Source organism: Corylus avellana, chromosome ca5 (assembly GCF_901000735.1).
Source record: "Corylus avellana chromosome ca5, CavTom2PMs-1.0".
NCBI classification, from domain to species: domain Eukaryota; kingdom Viridiplantae; phylum Streptophyta; class Magnoliopsida; order Fagales; family Betulaceae; genus Corylus; species Corylus avellana.
The window spans coordinates 26,318,597-26,344,485 of NC_081545.1; the positions used below are offsets into that span (position 1 = coordinate 26,318,597).

A 25,889-nucleotide genomic window follows, 5' to 3' on the forward strand; every position below is an offset into this window, starting at 1 on the left:
TCGCAAACCACCCCATAGGCCCTGGTCACCCTTCAATTTTTTTTTTCATTTTTTTTTAAAAACTTTTAAAATTAATTTAATAAAAAAATTAATATTTTAATCAAGTAAAACGGGGAGTTTTGAGTGGCCCTAACGAGTAGTAAAAAATTTATAACGGTATGGAGTTTCTTATAGTTTCGATTGACCTACGGACTAAATTTTCGAAAAAAAATACCTAGGAAGTTTTTAATGAAGGCGTTGACTTAAAGAGTTTATATCTAAATTTCCTCAAAAAAAAAATAAGTGGCATTTTTTATACATTTTGATAGTTTGGGGGCTAATTTAATACCTTTTGAATATTGGGGGGCTATATTGCAAACGACTAGTAGTTTTGAGGGTTTTTTTATATTTTCCCTAAAAAAAAGCCTATAACTAAAATCGTTGAAGCATCTTCTTTATCAGATTTCAGCCATTGTAGCCGATACTAGTCATAATATGTCCAAATTTCAGCCAAAGTCATAAGAGTCTCGGTTTCGGCCCATGGTTACCTAATTGACCAATTTATGAAAGATGGGGTGAATGATCGAATAGACCAATATGGTGGATCCCTTGAAAATCGTTATCGATTTGTTTTGGAAGTAGCTAAAGCTGTTGCTAATGAGATAGGAGCAGACAAAGTTGGAATAAGGTTATCTCCCTTTGCAAACTATATGGAATCTGAAGACTCTAATCCAAAAGCATTGGGGCTTTATATGGTAGAGTCCTTAAACAAATATGGTATTCTTTATTGCCAAATGGTTGAGCCAAGAATGAAGACAGTTGGAGAAAAAAGTGAATCCACACATAGTCTTCTGCCAATGAGAAAGGCTTTATTAGGGGTACTTTTCTTGTTGCGGGAGGCTATGAAAGAGAAGATGGGAACAATGACATTGCTGAAAACCATGCAGATTTTGTTGCTTATGGTCGTCTGTTTTTAGCCAATCCAGATTTGCCAAAGAGATTTAAACTCAATGCTCCTCTCAACAAGTACAATAGAAAAACATTCTATATCTTTGATCCGGTTGTTGGTTACACTGATTATCCATTTCTTGAAGACAATTCATGATGCAAAAGGCCAGAAATTTACGAGATTATGTAGAATTTAATTTGAAGTGTTAATGGTTTTTTTTTTTTTGGTAATTCAATAAATACGTGATTGTTATATAGTATTTTAGGCAATTTAATAAATGAGTGTTGTTCTGTTGGTCTATTTAAGTGTCTCATACTTCAATGAAGTAAGATTTTGATAGAATAAAATTATGAGAAAATTATTTTCTCTCTCTTTGGCTTCCCAGATTCTTCTCTATTTAAGCACCATATTCTCCTATAGACTGGCACGACCCAATGGCTCTCTAATGAAAAGGCATCAATTAAAACCATGGCTTGTCAAGAAGTAAAACTACAATAGTGTATGTATTCTATACATTTACCTCAGTTTTAACCAAGAGGTGTAATCGAGAAGTTTTTAAAGTACGACAGAAAATGACATCGTAAAACAAGCTCTGTTCTTTATATTTGAAGGGGGAACTAACAAGGTCATGAGGATTATATTAGATCGAAGACAAAAGATATTAAAGAAATGACCTTGATCATTTGTGTGAGTGTTTTTGTTGAATCCGTTGCTGATGTGATAAGCAGAAAAAGTAGAGAAAGGCTTTTATTTAGGGTTAAATGCAATTTTGATACATGTGGTTAGGCCCACTATCAAAAAAGACCTTTCGTTTTTAAAAAGTGTCCTAGGTGGTACCTATGATTATTGAAACTACACATTTGGTATTTCTGTCCAAATATTTAATAGATTTTCACCTTCAGCAGGCGTAAAATGATGACACCTGTTGCGAATGCCAGATATTAATGCCAAACCAGAAGATGGGATGACGTAGTATTATATCATAGGTAGTACCTATGCTGGAAAAATAATAAAATAATGGTAACTAAAATATATATATATGAAACAAAAAGGGTAAAAAATTGGGGGCAACCGGACACCCAAATGGGGTGGCTGGGGTGCGGTTCAGCCTCCCCCTTGCTGGCCATTGGGGGTGGCTCCCTAGCTAAAATGGGAGTGGCCGGCCACCCCCAATTTTCTACCATTTTTAAAATAAATAAAACAAAAAATTTATTTTAGTTCTCATTATTTTATTAGTTTTTGCCTCATACGTGGCAAAAGCATAAGTATCACCTATGATATAATGTCACGTTATCCAATCTACTGATTTGGCATCAATATGTGGCATTCGGGACATATGTCACCATTTTAAGCGTGCTGATGTGGAGATCCATTAAATATTTGGATAGAACATGGACGAAAGTACCATATTTGTACTTTCAATAATCACAGGTACCTGCTGAAATCGAAGGGTCTATTTGATTTTGAGCCTAACTACATGTACTAAAATTGCATTTAACCCCTTCTATTTATTCTTTAGGAAATGAAAAGTGAACTTACTGAAAAAAGATCAATAAAAGCTATCAAAAGTGCTAGCTAGTAACTTCTTCAGAAATCATTGTATACATCAAAATTACAAACACTTACAGTCCATTTTGCAGTCACTTCTATGCGGCTAACATATATTCTTGTGTCAACATTGGAACATTTCCAAAAGAGTGGTTAAATTCACCTTAATAGCCAAATTTGACTATTTTTATACTTTTTTTCTCTTCAACAGAATAGTCTCTTTAACTTTTTTGATCTATTTTGCTATAGTACTAAATAGGCAAAAGAACCTATTCACAGTTCACAACTACAAAAATTTTTAATCATTTCTCTCTCATCCCTTTCACCTTTCTCTCTCACTCCCTTTCTTTCTCTATGATAAAAATAATACTAAAAAAATAATATTTAATTAGATTTAAGAGTTAAAATAGATATTCTGCTGGAATGGGTTGTGAAAAACTAATAGTTAAAATAGAAAAAGTGGTATTTTGTGTGGATAAATAGCCACCCTTACTGGAGATGCTCTTATTCGAAGACTGTATACACCTTGTTGCTTTTGTTCTTGGATCATGAATCTCGTAACGGGACTCTTCATGATTGATTAGTGTACATTATCTTGATTTTCATTAATATTTTAGTATGGCTGAATCAAATTATAATTCAGTCAGACTTAATAGAACGCTTGCAGTTTGTTTGCAAAGTTAATTTACAAGGGTAGCAAGTTAGCCCGTGTTAGAAGAAAAGCAAATGAAGTGACTTGTAAACTTGCGAAAGAAGCATTACACGAAATTAGAGAATAAGCTTAAATTGAGAAATTTCTAGATTATATTCATGATATTGTATTTGCTTAATAATTTGTTTTTTTCTGGTAGACCGTAACGAAAGAAAGCTATTTGATTGACTTATTATATTTTATTTTTTTAAAAAAAAAAAATTAAAGAAATGAATAAGCAAGCAAGCTCTTTATATCAAAATTTTCTCTTCTTAAATACAATATGATAAATTAATATTTTAAAAATTCTAAAAATCGTAAAAGATAACTCCGTCAATGGTCAATAACACTGGCGGTGAAACGTTGTGGTCTATCGTACAGTTCATACTCCAAACGTCATGGCAGACGCGTTATGTTTCTGTTGAGGCGTCATAACAGACATCACCAACAACAAATGAGGCGTCATAATAGACATCACCTGAAATAAAAGTCGTGGACTCGTGGTGTTGTCGAATTGAATTCACCCTCCATATAATGTATAAATACTCAATTGGGACTTGCATTTTTTGCAAACTACAAACACAAAACAGAAAAGAATCATTGAAAATGGCTCTTCAAGCTCCCACCCCCATTCCTCTTCTTACTCCTTACAAAATGGGGAACTTCAATCTATGCCATAGGTTTGCACCTTCCAATTTCTGTTTTTTTTTTTTTTTTTTTTTTTCCTTTTTTATTTAACTATAATTTTTTTTCCTTTTAGATAAAAAATATTTGTTTCCTCCCAAAACTTATTACAACTTATTTTTTTATACACTTTAGCCTTTGAAATAATTTTAATGCAGGCCGGCTCTCAAAAAAATGCTAAAATTGAACCAAATAGTATCTTATTTATAGATTAAGCCTAAGCTCGGTTTAAATACTAGAAGAGTTGAAATATCATGCCCCATCACTTTTGTTGTCCACGCTAGAAGAGTTGAAATCTATATGCGATTCAGATAGTTTTATTTTCTTTGGTATATATAGAAAGATTTCTTCCTTGATTGAGTTAATTTATCAAGTACTTTCGATTTTCAGAGTAGTTTTGGCACCACTTACCAGAATGAGATCTTATGGCAATGTTCCTCAGCCGAATGCTATTTTATATTATTCTCAGAGAACCTCAAAAGGCGGTCTTTTAATATCTGAAGCAACTGGAGTTTCTGATACTGCTCAGGGGTAATTTTAACTATATATAATAGCTTGGCAAGTATTTTTGAAATTGTGAGAGCATCAATAGGACTCACCTGCTCAAATAATTTTTCTTGAAAACTTAATGAGGTTTCTTTGATGGTGTACGTAAAGGTATCCTAATACACCTGGTATATGGACAAAAGAGCAAGTTGAAGCATGGAAACCCATCGTGGATGCTGTTCATGCCAAAGGTGGAGTCTTCTTTTGTCAGCTTTGGCATGTGGGGAGGGTTTCAAATCAAGGTTTGTCTTTTCACTATTTTGCTGTGAATGGAAAGAATTGAATGTTTTCTAAGATTTTCATATTGTTTGTCTACAGATTTTCAGCCAAATGGGCAAGCTCCAATTTCTTCTACTGACAAGCCTTTGACCGTTGAGGGATTTCATGGTGCACATTCCACTCCTCCACGGCGGCTAAGGACAGATGAAATTCCTCAAATTGTCAATGATTTTAGAATTGCAGCAAGGAATGCTATTGAAGCTGGTGAGTTTTCATTTCATAAGCTTTTCTTGTTTTTTAATATCAAACATGATATTTAACATTATACTTATTCACTTTATAAATTTATGTTGTTTTTGTCTGATACATAGGTTTTGACGGAGTTGAGATCCACGGGGCTCATGGCTATCTAATTGACCAGTTTATGAAAGATGAAGTAAATGATCGAACTGACCAATATGGTGGATCCCTTGAGAATCGTTGTCGATTTGCTCTAGAAATAGTGAAAGCTATTACTAATGAGATAGGAGCAGACAAAGTTGGAATAAGGCTATCTCCTTTTGCAGACTTTATGGAATCTAGAGACTCAAATCCAAAAGCATTGGGGCTTTACATGGCAGAGTCTTTAAACAAATATGAGATTCTTTATTGCCACATGGTTGAGCCAAGAATGAAGAATGCTTTTGAAAAAAGTGAATCCCCACACAGTCTTCTACCAATGAGAAAGGCTTTTAGAGGTACTTTCCTTGTTGCTGGGGGTTATGAAAGAGAAGATGGGAACAATGCCATTGCTAAAAATCATGGAGATCTTGTTGTTTATGGTCGCTTGTTTATATCCAATCCAGATTTGCCTAAGAGATTTGAGCTCAATGCTCCTCTCAACAAATACAATAGAGATACATTTTACATCTCGGATCCTATTGTTGGTTACACTGATTATCCATTTCTTGAAGACACTTCATGATGCAAAAGGAACTTTGTCGGATTATTAGAATTTAATTTTATGTTTTATTTTATTTTCATTGTTAATGGTTTTTGTAATTCAATAAATAGGTGATTGCCATAGAGTATTTTAGGCAATTTACTAAATGAGTGTTCCCCTAAATTATGTTAGGTAAGTAAATAAATGGCGCATTGCCGTAGGGTTTAGTTTGATAGTAGATTTAAGTGTCTCATACTTCAATGAAATAAGTTTTTGGTAGAATAAATTTATGAGAAAGTGATTTTCTCTCTCCTCTTTCTCTTTCTTTCTCATATCTTCTCTCTCTTTGGATTCCCAGCTTCTTCTCTACATATTTAAGCACCACATTATCCTATAAACTGGCATGACCCAATGGCTCTCTAATGAAAAGGCATCAATTGAAACCATGGCTTGTCAAGAAGTAAAACTACAATTGTGTATGTATTCTATACATTTACCTCAGTTTTAACCAAGAGAAGTAACAGAGATGTTTGGGAAAAAAAAAAATAAGCATCCATGAAACATGCCAGAATTATTTAAATTAGAGGTCAGTCTTCTTTCCTGTAATTGTCAAAACACCTGGCACGTTTATGCAATTCAACGAGTATAACTTTAGTTAATCCAGGATGCTTTTTGCTAGATAAGCAGCTTTTTACATATCTAAATAATTTGTTTCTGAAGAGAAGTTACAATTAATCTTGATAAGCACACAAGAACTTGAAGTTAATGAAAATCCTTAGCAAGATTCAAGATTTTTTTTTTTTTTTTTATTTAAATAAAAAAATGGCCCACTTGGCTTTCCATTGGAAGTAAATCATTCCAACCAAAACATTGGGGGTAAACAGAATACATACCAGATCATCTTACTGACAACATAAAACATGTTTTGTATTTTTAAATACAAAACATGTGACAATCAGATGTTAAAAGGCGTTAACTTGAAGAATTTCTGTATTGCAAGTCATAATAATTCATGCAGAATAATTCTTTTGAAATGGCAATAAATGAACTGTAAGCATAACTGTAAATCATGGGAGACTTGCAAATTAAATCAATATAGGCTTATAAATTAATCAAAGCTTTCCTTCCGTTTTCATCAACTTTATTTTCGTATGGAACAAGTTTACCCTTTGGACCACTACCACATTTCTTAAAACATAAGCGGCGCATGTTGGCTTGTCTTGAAGGACTCTATAGACTCATCATATCGTCACAACAAAGAACTGAGCCTGTAGTGGGAACCTTTCCTGATCAAAGGACCCTGACCGAGCACCAGACTGTCGTACATGTTGAATTTTGGTTTTTAAAGATGCATTTACATATATCAGAATTAGCCATCTGCAAAATTCTAAATTACACGCTTGTTGGCCAAAATTAAAAAGATGTTTAAATTATTTACTAAAGTTAACTAAGCACATAGGAAAATAAACTTTATCTACCTACAATTTATTAACACGTCAACAAACTTAGGAGAGAAATATTACATGTAGACAATTAGTAGAACAAAAAGATGGGAATCAGCATACTTGTTACGAGGTCATGATCATGGAGAGGTTTGGCAACTATTTGTGCTTGGCGGCTGTTGTTTTTTTGTACAGAGTTGGGATTTCATAAAGTTGTATCAGAAGGAAAGTCAAATTTGTATGAAATGACTAAATTCTTGGTATTTCCTTCCACTTATATGATAAGTTTTGCAAATGGAAATACATCAATTTTGTCATTAAGATTCAATACAGACCGGATGTAGTGTAATACTATTGTGAACAAGAAATTCTGTAATAGCAGTAGAGAAGAAGAACAAGAGAGAAAAGATAAAATAAAATAAAATAAAAAGTATGTATCAATTTTCTGAATGTTCTTTTTTATATAGAATTAGAGAAGCAGATTATTATTGTTGAAATGGAAATTCCTGACTGTTTAAAAATAAAGAATTGATAAAATTCTTTTTTTTTTTTTAATCATCTTCGTACTGAATGGATGAATCCACTATTAATTTTTTGTGGAGTTCATACGAGTGTACAAATCTAATGGTTGATATATGGAATAGGACCCTCTCCATTTCAGTTAAAATGGAGAGTATCCATTTAGTGTAAAATGAGGGGTAATATTGTAAATTTTGTCCTTCAACTTTAATGTTAATACAATATTACCCCTCATTTTATAATAAATGGATACTCTCCATTTCCATTTCAACTGAAATGGAGAGAATCCTATTATGATATTATATTGACTTTGTAGGATGAAATGGAAAAAAGATTGAGAAAATATTGACGTGAATCATTCCTCTTAAAAATATGACTGTTGAAATGACATTTTTTGACCGTTGAAAAATAGCTATTGATGTAAAAATTAAAATAAAAAAATATATATGTTTGTTAGAACAGATCGTGTGCGACTTGCGTAATTGCTAAGTGCGCCAATGCAACGCGGCCATGGCCAATGCTACTCACTAGGTGACACCACTAGCATGAATCTACCCAAAAGTCATAGAATAAAAGAAAGACAAACCCTTGTAAAGCACAAAAAATTCTCATAGCTTTTTTTTTTTTTGAAAACTGAACTGTTGAATTTCATTGATAATAAATCGTAAGATGGAGTAGAAAACTCCAACAAACAATCATCGAGATAGAGCTAATTGCTCCATCAAAATAATATCACTAATACAATTAAGAGTGGTATCCCTCCAAATCCTATCACTGACATCAGTGGTTGCCGCTCTTGCCATCCTATGAGCCGCCTCATTGACTTCGCGATGAACAAATACACAATTCCATCTTGGTATAGCGAGTAGTACATGTCTAGTATCTTCAATTAGATGCCCAAAACTGCTCCCTGTGCCCGTATTTGAATTAATCGCATCCACAATTTGTTTCGCGTCTCCTTCCAAAATTAGATTTTGGACTCCCACTTCCCGGCATAAACACACTGCATGATAGGCGGCATATGCTTCCCCCATTGCTGGCTCCAGTATACCCATTCGCTGTTTAGACATAGCAGCTATCACTCTCCCTTTCTCATCTCTAATTACAACTCCAATCCCGACCCTTTCATTTAGTTTATCAATGGCCACATCCCAATTCGTTTTGTGCCAACCTTGGGTAGGGGCCATCCACTTTTTCAGTCGAGCAGAGCCTTCCTTGACGCCTGGGTCCTTCTATTGTAGTTGGGCAAAAGTCAGCATTTCCTCTTCTGTTTTTTGGAGAATAACGTTGGGGTCCACGAAAACTCCTTCATGAACCCATTTATTTCGTCGAAACCAAACCTGGCATGATAAGCATACAAACAGAGTAAACACGTCCAGGTCACATTTTGAAAAAATATATTCTGCAATCTGCATGAAGTTATCACCCTCCGTGGTCATCTTTTGGAGTACCCGTTTACTGCAGCCCCATATATCTCTTGCACCCTCACAATTCCATAGAGCATGTAGCACTGTCTCTGGTTCTTGCTCACAGATGGGGCACAATGGTTCATTCACCACCTTTCGCCTAAGTAAATTGTCCTTGGTTGGCAGAATATTCTGGCAGGCTCTCCAGAAAAAGTTTTTTGCTGCATTAGGGATGGCTAATTTCCACAGTGGTTTCCACAACAAGCTGTCCTCCCGTTTTGTTGAACCTTCTGGACATTTTTTCATCTCCATCTCCTTTGCTAGATGATAAGCACTTCTAACTGAAAAGGTTCCCAAACTTGTACCCCGCCAAATTAGAACATCTGGTTGCTGCATTGGGCTGACTTGTATAGAGTTAATAGCTGCTACCTCCTCAGCTGTAAAGATACTGTTTAAGAGGCCCTGATCCCACTCTCCCCTTTCCCGATCAATTAGTTCTTGTACTTTGCTGTTCTGATTCAGCACCTTTGGAGGAGAATGGATTTTAAATGTTGATGGAATTGGGACCCAAGAGTCACCCCATATCTTTATCGACTGTCCATTTCCTACTCGCCAAATCAATCCGGTCTCAAGAATGTCCCTCGCCCCATGAATACTTCTCCACGCAAAAAAAGGTTTTGAGCCCAATTTTGCCTCCATGAAAGAGGATGTAGAAAAATATTTTGCCTTTAAAATTTTTGCTGTCAGGCTCTCTGGTGATTTTAACAAACGCCAACATTGCTTAGCAAGAAGGGCCTTGTTGAAACATACTAAATCTCTGAAACCCAATCCACCCCGATTCTTCGGTAGTCCCAAATGCCCCCATCTCACCCAATGTATACGTGCTTCATTCTCTTGATGTCCCCACCAAAACTTCTGCATCATAGAATTAATTTCTACGCATAATCCTTTCGGAATAAGGAAGATGCTCATGCTATATGTAGGGATTGCTTGAATGACTGCTTTCAGGAGGATCTCTTTCCCTGCTTGAGACAGAAACTTCAGCTTCCAATCGCTAAGCCTCCTCCAAACTCTATCCTTGATACTCTTGAATGCTTGTTTTCGAGATTTTCCAACAAGGGCTGGCAAACCAAGATATTTGTCATATCTTTGTGTGGCTGGGATTTCTGATAGGCATAAAATCTCCATCTGAGTCTCTGTGGGAGTATTGCGGCTAAAAAAGATGGACGTTTTAGCTTGATTTAATCGCTGCCCCGACGCCATCTCATATGTCTTAAGAATACTTGTCAATCGATTCCAATGCAATGGAGACGCCTTGCAAAATAAGAGACTGTCGTCAGCAAAGAAGAGATGGCTTAACCGAGGGCCCTTCTTGGAGGTTGGAACTCCGGGTAATTCTCCAGTTTCATAGCTTTTTAATGTGGGACAAAGAGTAAGACAAAAATAGAGGGAAAGTTGAAATATTTTTGTTGGAGGAGATAAATGGTTTGAGAGTTTTATCAAAAGTGTATTAATATACATATTTAAACATCACTCTAGCCCAAAAGACTAAGTTAATGAGCTTAGGTTCACTTATGTATATTAACCATTATTTTTCTTTATATTTTTTCAATGTTCCCATCAAAGCCTATTAACTTAGTCTTTTGGGCTAGAGTGATGTTTAAAAATGTATATTAATACACTTTTGATAAAACTCCCAAATGGGGTGGCTGGGGTGGTTCAGCCTCCCCCTTGCTGGCCAATGGGGGTGGCTCTCTAGCTAAAATGATAGTGGCCCGTTACCCCCAATTTTCTACCATTTTTTAAAAAATAAAACAAAAAATTTATTTTAGTTCTCATTATTTTATTAGTTTTTGCATCATACGTGGCAAAAGCATAGGTACCACCTATGATATAATGTAACCGTTATCCAATCTGCTGATTTGGCATCAATATGTGGCATTTGGGACATATGTCACCATTTTAAGCGTGCTGATGTGGAGATCCATTAAATATTTGGATGGAACATGGACAAAAGTACCATATATGTATTTTCAATAATTACATGTACCAGTTGAAACCGAAGGGTCTATTTGATTTTGGGCCTAACAACATGTACCAAAATTGCATTTAACCACTTCTATTTATTCTTTGAACTTACTGAAAAAAGATCAATAAAAGCTATCAAAAGTGCTAGCTAGTAACTTCTTCAGAAATCATTGTATACATCAAAATTACAAACACTTACAGTCCATTTTGCAGTCACTTATATGCGGCTAACATATATTCTTGTGTCAACATTGGAACATTTCCAAAAGAGTAGTTAAATTCACCTTAATAGCCAAATTTGACTATTTTTATACTTTTTTTCTCTTCAACAGAATAGGCTCTTTAATTTTTTTGATCTATTTTGCTATAGTACTAAATAGGCAAAAGAACCTATTCACAGTTCACAACTACAAAAATTTTTAATCATTTCTCTCTCATCCCTTTCACCTTTCTCTCTCACTCCCTTTCTTTCTCTATGATAAAAATAATACTAAAAAATAATATTTAATTAAATTTGAGAGTTAAAATAGATATTCTGCTGGAATGTGTTATGAAAAACTAATAGTTAAAATAGAAAAAGTGGTGTTTTGTGTGGATAAATAGCCACCCTTACTGGAGATGCTCTTATTCGAAGACCGTATACACCTTGTTGCTTTTGTTCTTGGATCATGAATCTCGTAACGGGACTCTTCATGATTGATTAGTGTACATTATCTTGATTTTCATTAATATTTTAGTATGGCTGAATCAAATTATAATTCAGTCAGACTTAATAGAACGCTTGAAGTTTGTTTGCAAAGTTAATTTACAAGGGTAGTAAGTTAGCCCATGTTAGAAGAAAAGCAAATGAAGTGACTTGTAAACTTGCGAAAGAAGCATTACATGAAATTAGAGAATAAGCTTAAATTGAGAAATTTCTAGATTATATTCATGATATTGTATTTGCTTAATAATTTGTTTTTTTCTGGTAGACCGTAACGAAAGAAAGCTATTTGATTGACTTATTATATTTTATTTTTTTAAAAAAAAAAAATTAAAGAAATGAATAAGCAAGCAAGCTCTTTATATCAAAATTTTCTCTTCTTAAATACAATATGATAAATTAATATTTTAAAAATTCTAAAAATCGTAAAAGATAACTCCGTCAATGGTCAATAACACTGGCGGTGAAACGTTGTGGTCTATCGTACAGTTCGTACTCCAAACGTCATGGCAGACGCGTTATGTTTCTGTTGAGGCGTCATAACAGACATCACCAACAACAAATGAGGCGTCATAATAGACATCACCTGAAATAAAAGTCGTGGACTCGTGGTGTTGTCGAATTGAATTCACCCTCCTTATAATGTATAAATACTCAATTGGGACTTGCATTTTTTGCAAACTACAAACACAAAACAGAAAAGAATCATTGAAAATGGCTCTTCAAGCTCCCACCCCCATTCCTCTTCTTACTCCTTACAAAATGGGGAACTTCAATCTATGCCATAGGTTTGCACCTTCCAATTTCTGTTTTTTTTTTTTTTTTTTTTTTTCCTTTTTTATTTAACTATAATTTTTTTTCCTTTTAGATAAAAAATATTTGTTTCCTCCCAAAACTTATTACAACTTATTTTTTTATACACTTTAGCCTTTGAAATAATTTTAATGCAGGCCGGCTCTCAAAAAAATGCTAAAATTGAACAAAATAGTATCTTATTTATAGATTAAGCCTAAGCTCGGTTTAAATACTAGAAGAGTTGAAATATCATGCCCCATCACTTTTGTTGTCCACGCTAGAAGAGTTGAAATCTATATGCGATTCAGATAGTTTTATTTTCTTTGGTATATATAGAAAGATTTCTTCCTTGATTGAGTTAATTTATCAAGTACTTTCGATTTTCAGAGTAGTTTTGGCACCACTTACCAGAATGAGATCTTATGGCAATGTTCCTCAGCCGAATGCTATTTTATATTATTCTCAGAGAACCTCAAAAGGCGGTCTTTTAATATCTGAAGCAACTGGAGTTTATTGATACTGCTCAGGGGTAATTTTAACTATATATAATAGCTTGGCAAGTATTTTTGAAATTGTGAGAGCATCAATAGGACTCACCTGCTCAAATAATTTTTCTTGAAAACTTAATGAGGTTTCTTTGATGGTGTACGTAAAGGTATCCTAATACACCTGGTATATGGACAAAAGAGCAAGTTGAAGCATGGAAACCCATCGTGGATGCTGTTCATGCCAAAGGTGGAGTCTTCTTTTGTCAGCTTTGGCATGTGGGGAGGGTTTCAAATCAAGGTTTGTCTTTTCACTATTTTGTTGTGAATGGAAAGAATTGAAAGTTTTCTAAGATTTTCATATTGTTTGTCTACAGATTTTCAGCCAAATGGGCAAGCTCCAATTTCTTCTACTGACAAGCCTTTGACCGTTGAGGGATTTGATGGTGCACATTCCACTCCTCCACGGCGGCTAAGGACAGATGAAATTCCTCAAATTGTCAAAGATTTTAGGATTGCAGCAAGGAATGCTATTGAAGCTGGTGAGTTTTCATTTCATAAGCTTTTCTTGTTTTTTAATATCAAACATGATATTTAACATTATACTTATTCACTTTGTAAATTTATGTTGTTTTTGTCTGATACATAGGTTTTGATGGGGTTGAGATCCACGGGGCTCATGGCTATCTAATTGACCAGTTTATGAAAGATGAAGTAAATGATCGAACTGACCAATATGGTGGATCCCTTGAGAATCGTTGTCGATTTGCTCTAGAAATAGTGAAAGCTATTACTAATGAGATAGGAGCAGACAAAGTTGGAATAAGGCTATCTCCTTTTGCAGACTTTATGGAATCTAGAGACTCAAATCCAAAAGCATTGGGGCTTTACATGGCAGAGTCTTTAAACAAATATGAGATTCTTTATTGCCACATGGTTGAGCCAAGAATGAGGAATGCTTTTGAAAAAAGTGAATCCCCACACAGTCTTCTACCAATGAGAAAGGCTTTTAGAGGTACTTTCTTTGTTGCTGGGGGTTATGAAAGAGAAGATGGGAACAATGCCATTGCTAAAAATCATGGAGATCTTGTTGTTTATGGTCGCTTGTTTATATCCAATCCAGATTTGCCTAAGAGATTTGAGCTCAATGCTCCTCTCAACAAATACAATAGAGATACATTTTACATCTCGGATCCTATTGTTGGTTACACTGATTATCCATTTCTTGAAGACACTTCATGATGCAAAAGGAACTTTGTCGGATTATTAGAATTTAATTTTATGTTTTATTTTATTTTCATTGTTAATGGTTTTTGTAATTCAATAAATAGGTGATTGCCATAGAGTATTTTAGGCAATTTACTAAATGAGTGTTCCCCTAAATTATGTTAGGTAAGTAAATAAATGGCGCATTGCCGTAGGGTTTAGTTTGATAGTAGATTTAAGTGTCTCATACTTCAATGAAATAAGTTTTTGGTAGAATAAATTTATGAGAAAGTGATTTTCTCTCTCCTCTTTCTCTTTCTTTCTCATATCTTCTCTCTCTTTGGATTCCCAGCTTCTTCTCTACATATTTAAGCACCACATTATCCTATAAACTGGCATGACCCAATGGCTCTCTAATGAAAAGGCATCAATTGAAACCATGGCTTGTCAAGAAGTAAAACTACAATTGTGTATGTATTCTATACATTTACCTCAGTTTTAACCAAGAGAAGTAACAGAGATGTTTGGGAAAAAAAAAAATAAGCATCCATGAAACATGCCAGAATTATTTAAATTAGAGGTCAGTCTTCTTTCCTGTAATTGTCAAAACACCTGGCACGTTTATGCAATTCAACGAGTATAACTTTAGTTAATCCAGGATGCTTTTTGCTAGATAAGCAGCTTTTTACATATCTAAATAATTTGTTTCTGAAGAGAAGTTACAATTAATCTTGATAAGCACACAAGAACTTGAAGTTAATGAAAATCCTTAGCAAGATTCAAGATTTTTTTTTTTTTTTTATTTAAATAAAAAAATGGCCCACTTGGCTTTCCATTGGAAGTAAATCATTCCAACCAAAACATTGGGGGTAAACAGAATACATACCAGATCATCTTACTGACAACATAAAACATGTTTTGCATTTTTAAATACAAAACATGTGACAATCAGATGTTAAAAGGCGTTAACTTGAAGAATTTCTGTATTGCAAGTCATAATAATTCATGCAGAATAATTCTTTTGAAATGGCAATAAATGAACTGTAAGCATAACTGTAAATCATGGGAGACTTGCAAATTAAATCAATATAGGCTTATAAATTAATCAAAGCTTTCCTTCCGTTTTCATCAACTTTATTTTCGTATGGAACAAGTTTACCCTTTGGACCACTACCACATTTCTTAAAACATAAGCGGCGCATGTTGGCTTGTCTTGAAGGACTCTATAGACTCATCATATCGTTACAACAAAGAACTGAGCGTGTAGTGGGAACCTTTCCTGATCAAAGGACCCTGACCGAGCACCAGACTGTCGTACATGTTGAATTTTGGTTTTTAAAGATGCATTTACATATATCAGAATTAGCCATCTGCAAAATTCTAAATTACACGCTTGTTGGCCAAAATTAAAAAGATGTTTAAATTATTTACTAAAGTTAACTAAGCACATAGGAAAATAAACTTTATCTACCTACAATTTATTAACACGTCAACAAACTTAGGAGAGAAATATTACATGTGGACAATTAGTAGAACAAAAAGATGGGAATCAGCATACTTGTTAAGAGGTCATGATCATCATGGAGAGGTTTGGCAACTATTTGTGCTTGGCGGCTGTTGTTTTTTTGTACAGAGTTGGGATTTCATAAAGTTGTATCAGAAGGAAAGTCAAATTTGTATGAAATGACTAAATTCTTGGTATTTCCTTCCACTTATATGATAAGTTTTGCAAATGGAAATACATCAATTTTGTCATTAAGATTCAATACAGACCGGATGTAGTGTAATACTATTGTGAACAAGAAATTCTGTAATAGCAGTAGAGAAGAAGAACAAGAGAGAAAAGATAAAATAAAATAAAATAAAAAGTATGTATCAATTTTCTGAATGTTCTTTTTTATATAGAATTACAGAAGCAGATTATTATTGTTGAAATGGAAATTCCTGACTGTTTAAAAATAAAGAAGTGATAAAATTCTTTATTTTTTTTAATCATCTTCGTACTGAATGGATAAATCCACCATTAATTTTTTGTGGAGTCCACATGAGTCTACAAATCTAATAGTTGATATATGGAATATGATCCTCTCCATTTCAGTTAAAATTGAGAGTATCCATTTAGTGTAAAATGAGGGGTAATATTGTAAATTTTGTCCTTCAACTTTAATGTTAAGACAATATTACCCCTCATTTTATAATAAATGGATACTCTCCTTTTCAACTGAAATTGAGAGGATCCTATTCCGATATTATATTGAATTTGTAGGATGAAATTAAAAAAATATTGAAAAAATATTGACGTGAATCATTCATCCTAAAAATATGACTGAAATGACATTTTTTGACTGTTGAAAAATAGTTATTGATGTAAAAATTCAAATAAATATATATATATGTTTGTTAGAACAGAACGTGTGCGACGTGCGTAATTGCTAAGTGCGCCAATGCAACGCGGCCATGGCCAGTGCTACTCACTAGGTGACACCACTAGCATGTATTTACCCAAAAGTCATAGAATAAGGAAAGAGAAACCCGTGTAAAGCACAAAAAATTCTCATAGCTTTTTAATGTGGGACAAAGAGTAAGAGAAAAATAGAGGGAAAGTTGAAATATTTTTGTTGGGCGAGATAAATGGTTTGAGAGTTTTACCAAAAGTATATTAATATATATATTTAAACATCATTCTAGCTCAAAAGATTAAGTGAATGGGCTTAGGTCCACTTATGTATATTAACCATTATTTTTTTTTTTTTATATTTTCTCAATGTTCCCATCAAAGCCTCACAAGTGCATGTATACACAACAAATCTTTCCTCACTTGTAAGCTAAAAACTTAATTAAGCTAATAGGCTTGGGTCCACTTATATATATTAACCGCTATTTTTCTTTATATTATCTCAATGTAGTACACAAGCTTACAAGTATATACACACCAATTTTAAATTCGAGGGAAACTTTAATTTTCATAAAATATTTTTCTAACAAGTTGATTGAAGATGCTAGAGTTATTATGAACAGTTTACAAGGATGGCAATTTAAACCATGTTAGAAGATGAACACTCCGTCCAAACACGAGAGGTCAATGGTCAATGCCGGTGGTTAAACATTAATTCTGTGGAGCCGTGGAGGATGGTTATCATGATTCATGCATGCTCCAAACGTCATGGCGGACATGTTCTTTTTATGTTGAGGCGCCATAACAGACATCACCAACAACAAATGAGTCGTCGTAATAGACATGAGCTACAACAAATGAGGCGACAAATATGTTGTCAAATTGGATTCACCCTCCTTTCCTTACTTTTCCTCTGTTTGCGATTCAATGTATAAATACCCAATTGGGTCTTGCACTTTTTTATAAATTCCCCAAGCAAACTACAAACACACAAGCTGTGGAAGAAAACAGAAAAGAATCATTGAAAATGGCTCTTCAAGCTCCCACCATTCCTCCTCTTACTCCTTACAAAATGGGGAACTTCAATCTATGCCATAGGTTTGCATTGCACCTTCCAATTTCTCTTTTATTTTTTTTTTTAGATAAAATATATTTTTTCCTCCTAAAACTATCATTTCAATATCACTTTTTTTTTTTAAATGTTTATTTTAATACACTTTAGCCTCTGAAATAATTTTAATGCAGGCCGGCTTTCCTAAAATTGAACCAATAGTATCTTATTATAGATTAAGAGCCTGTTTGGGATTGCGGTGAAAAATAGAGCTGTTGAATATAGTGCTTTTGCCTGTGAGCTTTTGTCAGAAGTGCTATTACTGAAAAGTTGTTTACATGTTTGGTAACCGCATGTCTTAAGTGCTTTTTTATGTTACTAATGTTTGGTAACAAAACAAAAAAAGTGCTTTTAGTTGAAAAAATGACACTAAAGGACATGTAATGATTTTTTTTTTTCTTTTAATATAGGCCGGAAAAAAAAATCATTATGTGACACCAAATATATGTCATTTTACATAAAATCATTACATGTTTTTCAATAAAGGCCTAAGGTTGGTAATGATTATTTTATTTTTTTATTTTTTGCCATTTTATACCAACCTTTTTATATAAAAATGGTTAATGTTAGCTTTCACAAGTAAAAATTATTTTTGTAATGGTTTATGTAATAAAACGTGACAAACGTCAACATATTCTTTTTTTTTTAAAAAAAAAAAAATTATTTGAATTATTTAACACACTTTTTAACACCACAACACTTAAAAGTATTTAACACATAAAAAAGAAAAACATTCAAGGAAATCCATACAACATTTTAAGTAGTTTATAAAAAAAAAATAAAATAAATAAAAATAAAAATATAACATTAACGGGTCATAAGTAGATTAGCAATATGATCACGCTCAATGTTCATAGAATTTTCATATGATGTCTCTGATTGTTGTATGCTTGACTCATCTTGTGCTTCGCCATCGCCTATACTGTCAGTAGGTAGTAAATCCTCATCATTATCATATGGTTGGAACTCATCATTCTTTATTGCATGCTTCCTAATGAAGTTATGAAGAGCTGTAGATGCCACGACGATTTTCACTTGTTTATCATAAGGAAAACTTGGCATGCAATGCAATAACTTCCACTTATTTTTCCAAACTCCAAATGTTCGTTCAATAGTGCATCTAAGTGATGAATGTGCATGATTAAAAATTTCATGCATACCCCTCGGTTGGCTTCCGCGACGAAAGTCTGGTAAATGATACCGTTCTCCTTTGTATGGCCCCATGTATCCCTTCATATGAGGATATCCTGCGTCTACCAAGTAATACTTTCCTACAAAAAATATACGAAAAACAATCATAATTTTTTTTTTTTTTTTTCATGTATAATTCATAATTGTTATTTTTATTAAATACAAACCTCTAGGTGGGTGTGGAAATCGCAATCCTTCCTTTCGAATAGCTTCCAAAAAAATGCGTGTATCATGTGCAGTACCTTCCCATCCAGCCTAAACAAAGGTAAAACACATATGAAAATCACAAACAGCCATAACATTCTGAGTAGGAGTCCCTTTTCGACCAATATATGGTATTTGGTTTGATAGAGAAATTTTAACTGGCACATGGGTTCCATCAATGGCTCCAATACAATCTTTGAAGTATGGCCAATACCTTTCATCATCACGAATTTTTCTTGGAACATCCCTAAACTCCTTATCAATAGGATTAATAATGTCAATCGTCATTCTTGGAACAGCCATTAAAACATGAGAAAAATGTCTACTAACTGTTTCTCCTGAATGTTGAAACCTTTCTTGCATTATCCTATTCCCAAACCCATGACCTAAAGTAATCAAAAACATAGCTACCAACTCTTCAACAGTTAATTTCCTAATACCTCTTAAATGATATTTTTCTTTCAACTCTTTACACAAGTAAAGGAATACGTGTATTTCCATTCTGAAATTTTGTTTGCATCTATCAGGATTACCTTGTACAATCTCCATGACCCACTTATAACCTATTTGAGAAGAGGTCCTACAAGGTTCCTTTGCAATATATGGTATATAATAGTTCTCAACAAATTCTACTGCTGCAGCTGCTAGAATAAAAACGTCATTTTCATTTTCATTTTCCTCTTCACCATAATCACTATCACTTGTATCATCTTGAGTGCTATAATCACTATTGTCCATGTCTGTGAGGAAAACAAATAAAGAAATAAACACAAAATAAATATATAAGCACCCATAAAAATAAGAAAAACATCATCCAAACATAGTTATGAAATATTATAATATACTCACCTTAGTACACAAATCAACACATAAAAAAATAAAAAAATAACACTAAAATAAATCCTTACAGCTTCTCAAATAGTTCATAACAAAACAACATTAAAAAATAACAACATTAATCCATGCTACGATGGTTAATTTCTCTATTTCCCATTCGCTTGATAAAGTCAATCTGCAACCATGGCTCTTTAATAGTCACAAACATCTTTCTATGTGATCTCTTAAGAAATACCTCTGCTGCAAACTTAAGGATATCAATGTCATTTTCTCTTTCAGCAATCCCCCGAACAACATCCATGACTTCTTCAATATTACATCCAGGCTTATAGTAGCTCTTAGATGTCATTGTATTCTTACTTTCTATTACATCACAAATACGACTCAAATGTTGACTAACAATTTCAACTCCTTTCTTTCTTTTCTTACATTGAACCGCAAGACCAAACTTCTTATTTCCTTTATCCCGCGTATCTAAATCAGCAAGAATATCATCAATGCCATGTGTATTGAGATTTGGTTCATCATCCAAAACATCTAAACCTTCTACAACATTGTCATATTCATTAAGCATTACTTCTGCACTATCTATGAAACCAATATCATTAGGAACCAACCCTATGGATGGTGCCCAAGATCCCTCCCCAGTGGCAGTTATATCTCTAAACAATATCTCCACCTTCATAGCATAAGCCAAACCTGTTGTGCGAAACTTGGTTGCTTCTGGAACTTCCTGTATTTAGGTTTATGTAAAAATCAATAATAAACATTTGTGCAAATCATTTAAACAAAAAACAAACAAGTACAAATATAATACCTGCAATTTTTTTTCCCACCAATCATCGGGTGCATCAATTGTCTTTTTCACCGGATCCCATCCAAGGCCAGTTTCCTTGCCTATCAATCTCTTCCAAATGTTCCACTCTTTTTTCAAACTATCCCACTTGTTCTTTAGTTGTTTATAGCAATATTGTTTTCCAGTTTTTTCATTAAATTTATCTATCACATTTTTCCATCCTATCTTATTGAAATGTGTCCTTGTGCAGTTACCAGCATGAATCTCAGTAATACATATGTCAAGATAATCTTCTAACAATTTTCAGTCCAAACTACTTTCTTTATTTGAGTATCTGCAGTAGCAGCAACAACGTTGCTTTGACCTTTTTTACTCATGTTTGTTACACAATAAATAAGCTGATAAAATTATAAATGAAAAAGTATGTTAAACATTATTAAAAATTAATAATATGTTTAAAGTGCTAGCTTTGATAAAATGCAAAAAAAAAAAAAATTAAAATTAACATATTGACATGAAAAACATGCATGTCCACAAACAAAAGGGTACCAATAAGCAATATTATCTCAAAACAAGTGACTATTATTATTAACTAATATTACTTTTTGGAGAACTCAATTAAAAAAGTATAAATCAAAAGAGTCAACAATAGTATAAAAATTTACAGTTAAAAAAAAAAAAATGTAAAGTAAGAAAGAAAAACAAGTATATTCTAGAAACAATTTGTAAGTTCTTGTTGGCTTAATTCGGTAAGCAAAATGGTGACCAAAAGTGCCAAGATTCATCATCCATTCAATTACCGTTCGGACGAGAAGAAGTGCCGTTCGGATGCTCGAAGAATTCTATTTTCCTCGAGAGCCTCGTCTGCAATCTCGTTTGCAATCCCGTCCGGACGAGCTCGATAAATAGGAATTCCCGAGAGCCTCGTCTGCAGTCTCGTCTGAACCCCGTCCGGACGAGTTCGATAAACAAGAATTCCCGAGAGCCTCGTCTGCAGTCTCGTCTGAATCCTGTCCGGACGACTTTTACTAAAAAGGTCATATCTTGAGTTTCAAGCCTCTGATTGGAGCAATCTTTGCGGCGTTGGAAAGCTAACTCAAGGATCTACAAAGTCATGTTTCACAAGGTTTAGCTAATTCCAATGTTTACTGGGTCAAAACGGGCGATAAAGAGAAGACTACGAAGCTGGGCGGAATGGCTCGTGTGCAATCTCGTCCGGACGAGATTGCAGACGGCCATGTGTTAAAAACACTTTCTGGCTGTGTTTTGTTGTCCCGTCCGGACGGCACATGTTCCCGTCCCGACGCCGCGTACCTGTAACAGTTTTAAATGAATATAAACTCTTTCCTAGGTCTTGGGATGATGGGGCTATTATAAATACACCTCTATAGGAAGAGAGAGGCACGAATTTCTGCATCTAGAATTCACTTTTGTGTGCTAAGAGGGTAGAGTCTGTTCTCTCTCTTAGAGTGATCGTTTGTGTTTACTTGTTGATTGTTGAAGCGAAGTCAATCGGAGTTCCGGTGAAGGGAGATCACGTAGAAGGATTGTGCCAGCTGTCTCTGGAAAGGGCTACTGCGGTAGAAGGCAAGTGGGTCGCTTGTCTTATACAAGATCGTGTCAATTGCAAAGGTTTTGTAAGTGTGAACATCTTGTAATCCTTTATTCTTTTACTGAGTTAGTTGATTTCCTGGGTTTGGCTGCCCCGTAGAGGTTTTACAATTAGAGAGTTCTCTAATTGGTTTTCTCTTCGTAATCAAAATATCTGTGTTGTTTATTGTTTATTGTTACATATATTTTTGGTTGTTTATTAATTGTTAGGTCAGATCTATTTCCGCATAAATTGTGTGAAACACCTATACATTCAAAATAGGTGTCGTTTGGTGTCGTATTAGGTTTTTTACACAATTAAACAAAAAAAAAAAGTTGAATGAAAAAAATGACAAATTCGGCACTAGTTCCTAGGCAAGAATACCACTAGAACAATCTAGCACTCTTCTAGTGCTTTCATCCCAGCAACCTTTAACACTTAAAGCCACCTTCTTTATCTTCTTCTCCCTTTATCCTCTGTTTTTTTTCTTCTTTGCAGGTCTCTTTTTTTTTTCTTTTTTTTTTTTTTCTTTATCTTTTCTAATGCTCTTCTATGAAGGTCTTGGTTCTTTCATCTTACATCTTGCGACTCCAAAGCCATCTTTTTTATCTTCTTTATTTTTTCTTCTCTGCTTTATTTGTTCTAATATATTTCTCTGCAGGTCTCTCTCGTATGTTGAGCTCTTTCAATTTACATCTTGCAAACTTCTTTTATATATATCAAGATTGGAACAAAAGAGATGAAAATAATCAAAAATCAAACGCACTCACCATAACGAGATGAACCTCTGCTTGATCCTCTCTCCCTGTAGCAGCTCTCAACTGCAGCATAATAATACCTTTGGTTCAACGTGATGCTTATATATGGGTATGGTTGTCAATTGTTGAAATTGGTATGAGTATTTTTGTCGGTTCATAAATTTCATTGAGTGCAAAGTGCGGCTCGCCTTTCGTTCCAGAAGTCCGTTGCACCGAAGCCTCATTTTCGAGCTTCGGCCAAAATGTGATTTTGAGCGTTTCCATTCTCAAAAGCACTGGGGCAATATTTTACCAAACTGTCTCTTTTTTCCTGAAACGGGCTTCTTAAGCCTCAAACGCTCGTTTTGGCTCTGCAACCGCAGAGCCAAACATGCTCTAAGACTGAGCTCGGTTTGAATACTAGAAGAATTGAAATGCCATGCCACATCACTTTTGAGATCCATGCTAAACCAAACTTGCTATGGGAAGTCTATGGCTGAAAAAATGAAGATGTCCTTGTTTCTGCCATAATCATTTCATAAATGGATTGTTTGCTATGGGAAACATATATGTGATTTAGATAGTTTTATTTTCTTAGTATAGAAAGATTTTTTCCTTGATTGAGTTAATTTATCATGTATTTTCTATTTTCAGAGTAGTTTTGGCACCACTAACCAGAATGAGATTTCATGACGATGGTCCTCAGCCGCATGTTGTCTTATATTATTTTCAGAGAACCTCCAAAGATGGTCTCTTAATAGCTGAGGCGACTGGAATTTCTAAAACCGCTCAAGGGTAATTTTAACTACAATAATTTCATAAGTTCTTTTTTAATTGGGATTCACAGCAATTAGCTGCTTATTGTATAGTAGAGCATAAATGAGACCCATTTCGTCAAATAGGTCTTATTTACACTCTCTCGGATTAACTACTCAAATTGCCAACAATAATGTAGACAACTAATTACAATTATCCTCATCCCCTATTTTGCCTAGAAAACTTAATGATTGTTATGTTTCTTTGTTATTGTAAAGGCATCCTCATGCACCCGGAATATGGACAAAAGAGCAAGTTCAAGTATGGAAACCCATCGTTGATGCTGTTCATGCCAAAGGTGGAATCTTCTTTTGTCAGCTTTGGCATGTGGGAAGGGCTTCAAATCGAGGTTTGTTTTGTACCTATGCTCTTGGTTATGCCTTCATGATCCAAAAAAAATTAAGACTAATTTTAATTAGGATTTTTCTTTGTCTATCATATTGTTGTCTACAGATTTTTAGCCAAATGGGCAAGCTCCAGTTTCTTCCACTGACAAGCCATTGACCATTAAGGGAGTTGATGGTGCACAATTCAGTCCTCCACGGCGGCTAAGGATAGATGAAATTCCTCAAATTGTCAATAATTTTAGAACTGCAGCAAGGAATGCTATTGAAGCTGGTAAGTTTTTATTTCGTAAGCTTTTCTTGCTTTTTTATATCAAGAATGATCTTTAACATTATACTTATTCGCTTTGTAAAATAATATTTTGTATCTTTATACATAGGTTATGATGGAATTGAGATCCATGGGGCTCATGGTTTCTTAATTGACCAGTTTTTGAAAGATGGAGTGAATGATCGAACAGACCAATATGGTGGATCAGTTGAAAATCGTTGTTGATTTGCTTTGGAAGTGGTCGAAGCTGTTGTTAATGAGATAGGAGCAGACAAAGTTGGAATAAGGCTATCTCCTTTTATAGACTATATGGAATCCAGAGACTCCAATCCAAAAGCATTGGGGCTTTACATGGCAGAGTCCTTAAACAAATATGAGATTCTTTATTGCCACGTGGTTGAGCCAAGAATGAAAACAGTTGAAGAAAAAATCGAATCCCCACACAGTCTTTTGCCAATGAGGAATGCGTTTACAGGTACTTTCATTGTTGCTGGGGGGTTATGACAGGAAAGATGGAAACAATGCCATTGCTGAAAACCCTGCAAATCTTGTTGGTTATGGTCTTCTGTTTTTAGCCAATTCAGATTTGCCTAAAAGATTTGAGCTCAATGCTCATCTCAACAAGTACAATAGAGATACATTCTACATCTCTGATCCTATTGTTGGTTACATCGACTATCCATTTTTTGAAGACACTGCATGATGTAAAAGGAAAAACTCCAAATATTAGTTTATAAGGGTTATTATTATTTAATTTTAAGAGTCAATGGTATGCAATTTAATAAATGGGCATTGCCCTAAAGTTTAGTCTATTAGTATATTTTATGCATTCTTATACTACAATGAAGGGAGATTTTGATGGAATAAAATTATAACAAAGTAATTCTCTCTCTCTTCTTGCCTCTTCTCTCCCTTTCTCTTCCCAACTTCTTCTCTCTTTCTCTCTTTCTTGGCAACCGCACCACCTTCTCTACTACAAAGTGGCATGATCCAGTGGCTCTCTGATGAAAAGTCATCCATTGAAACCATGAATTGTCAAGAAGTAAATCTACAATAATATGCATTTTATACATTTACCTCAGTTTTAACCCAAAGGAGTAACAGAGAAGTTTTAAAAGTTTGATAGAAAAATGACATCATAAATAAAGCTCTGTTCTTTATAATTGAATATTGCAGATCACTAAAAACCATCACAACTGGTAGTAACATGTTCAGGAACCAATACATCAAAATCACTAACAGTCCATTCTCCAGTCAGCCCTGCAGGGCTAACATATATTTCTGTGCCAACATTAAGTGAAGACCATACACGCCGTGCTGGTTTTGTCCCTGAATCCTGCATATTAACGTATTTGATTAAATGATTAAATTTATTTATTTCTATAAGTTTAAATTTTTAAGATAAGTGGTGGTTTAATACTGCGCAAAATAAGTGTAATATGGCTCCATTAATGCCATATAACTTATAAGGTCC

General features: G+C 34.2%; 2 protein-coding genes and 3 pseudogenes across 2 annotated transcripts; 4 read left to right on the forward strand and 1 right to left on the reverse strand.

The window, feature by feature from the left end:
• Nucleotides 1-521: 521 nt before the first annotated feature.
• LOC132183259 (12-oxophytodienoate reductase 1-like) lies at nt 522-1,084 on the forward strand (annotated as a pseudogene).
• A 2,679-nt stretch (nt 1,085-3,763) lies between these two features.
• Nucleotides 3,764-5,580, forward strand: LOC132182591 (putative 12-oxophytodienoate reductase 11). Its single transcript, XM_059595880.1, has 5 exons — nt 3,764-3,847; nt 4,242-4,382; nt 4,509-4,639; nt 4,716-4,880; nt 4,988-5,580. The coding sequence occupies exons 1-5, from the start codon at nt 3,774-3,776 to the stop codon at nt 5,578-5,580; spliced, it is 1,104 nt and encodes a 367-aa protein (XP_059451863.1). The 5' UTR covers nt 3,764-3,773.
• A 6,760-nt stretch (nt 5,581-12,340) lies between these two features.
• LOC132182597 (putative 12-oxophytodienoate reductase 11) lies at nt 12,341-14,158 on the forward strand (annotated as a pseudogene).
• A 5,820-nt stretch (nt 14,159-19,978) lies between these two features.
• LOC132182035 (uncharacterized) lies at nt 19,979-23,077 on the reverse strand. Its single transcript, XM_059595245.1, has 2 exons — nt 23,018-23,077; nt 19,979-20,593 (listed from the first exon to the last, which is right to left on the reverse strand). Exons 1-2 carry the CDS (start codon nt 23,075-23,077, stop codon nt 19,979-19,981), a joined length of 675 nt encoding a protein of 224 aa, XP_059451228.1.
• On the forward strand, nt 22,856-25,186 carry LOC132182482 (12-oxophytodienoate reductase 1-like; annotated as a pseudogene).
• Nucleotides 25,187-25,889: the final 703 nt, after the last annotated feature.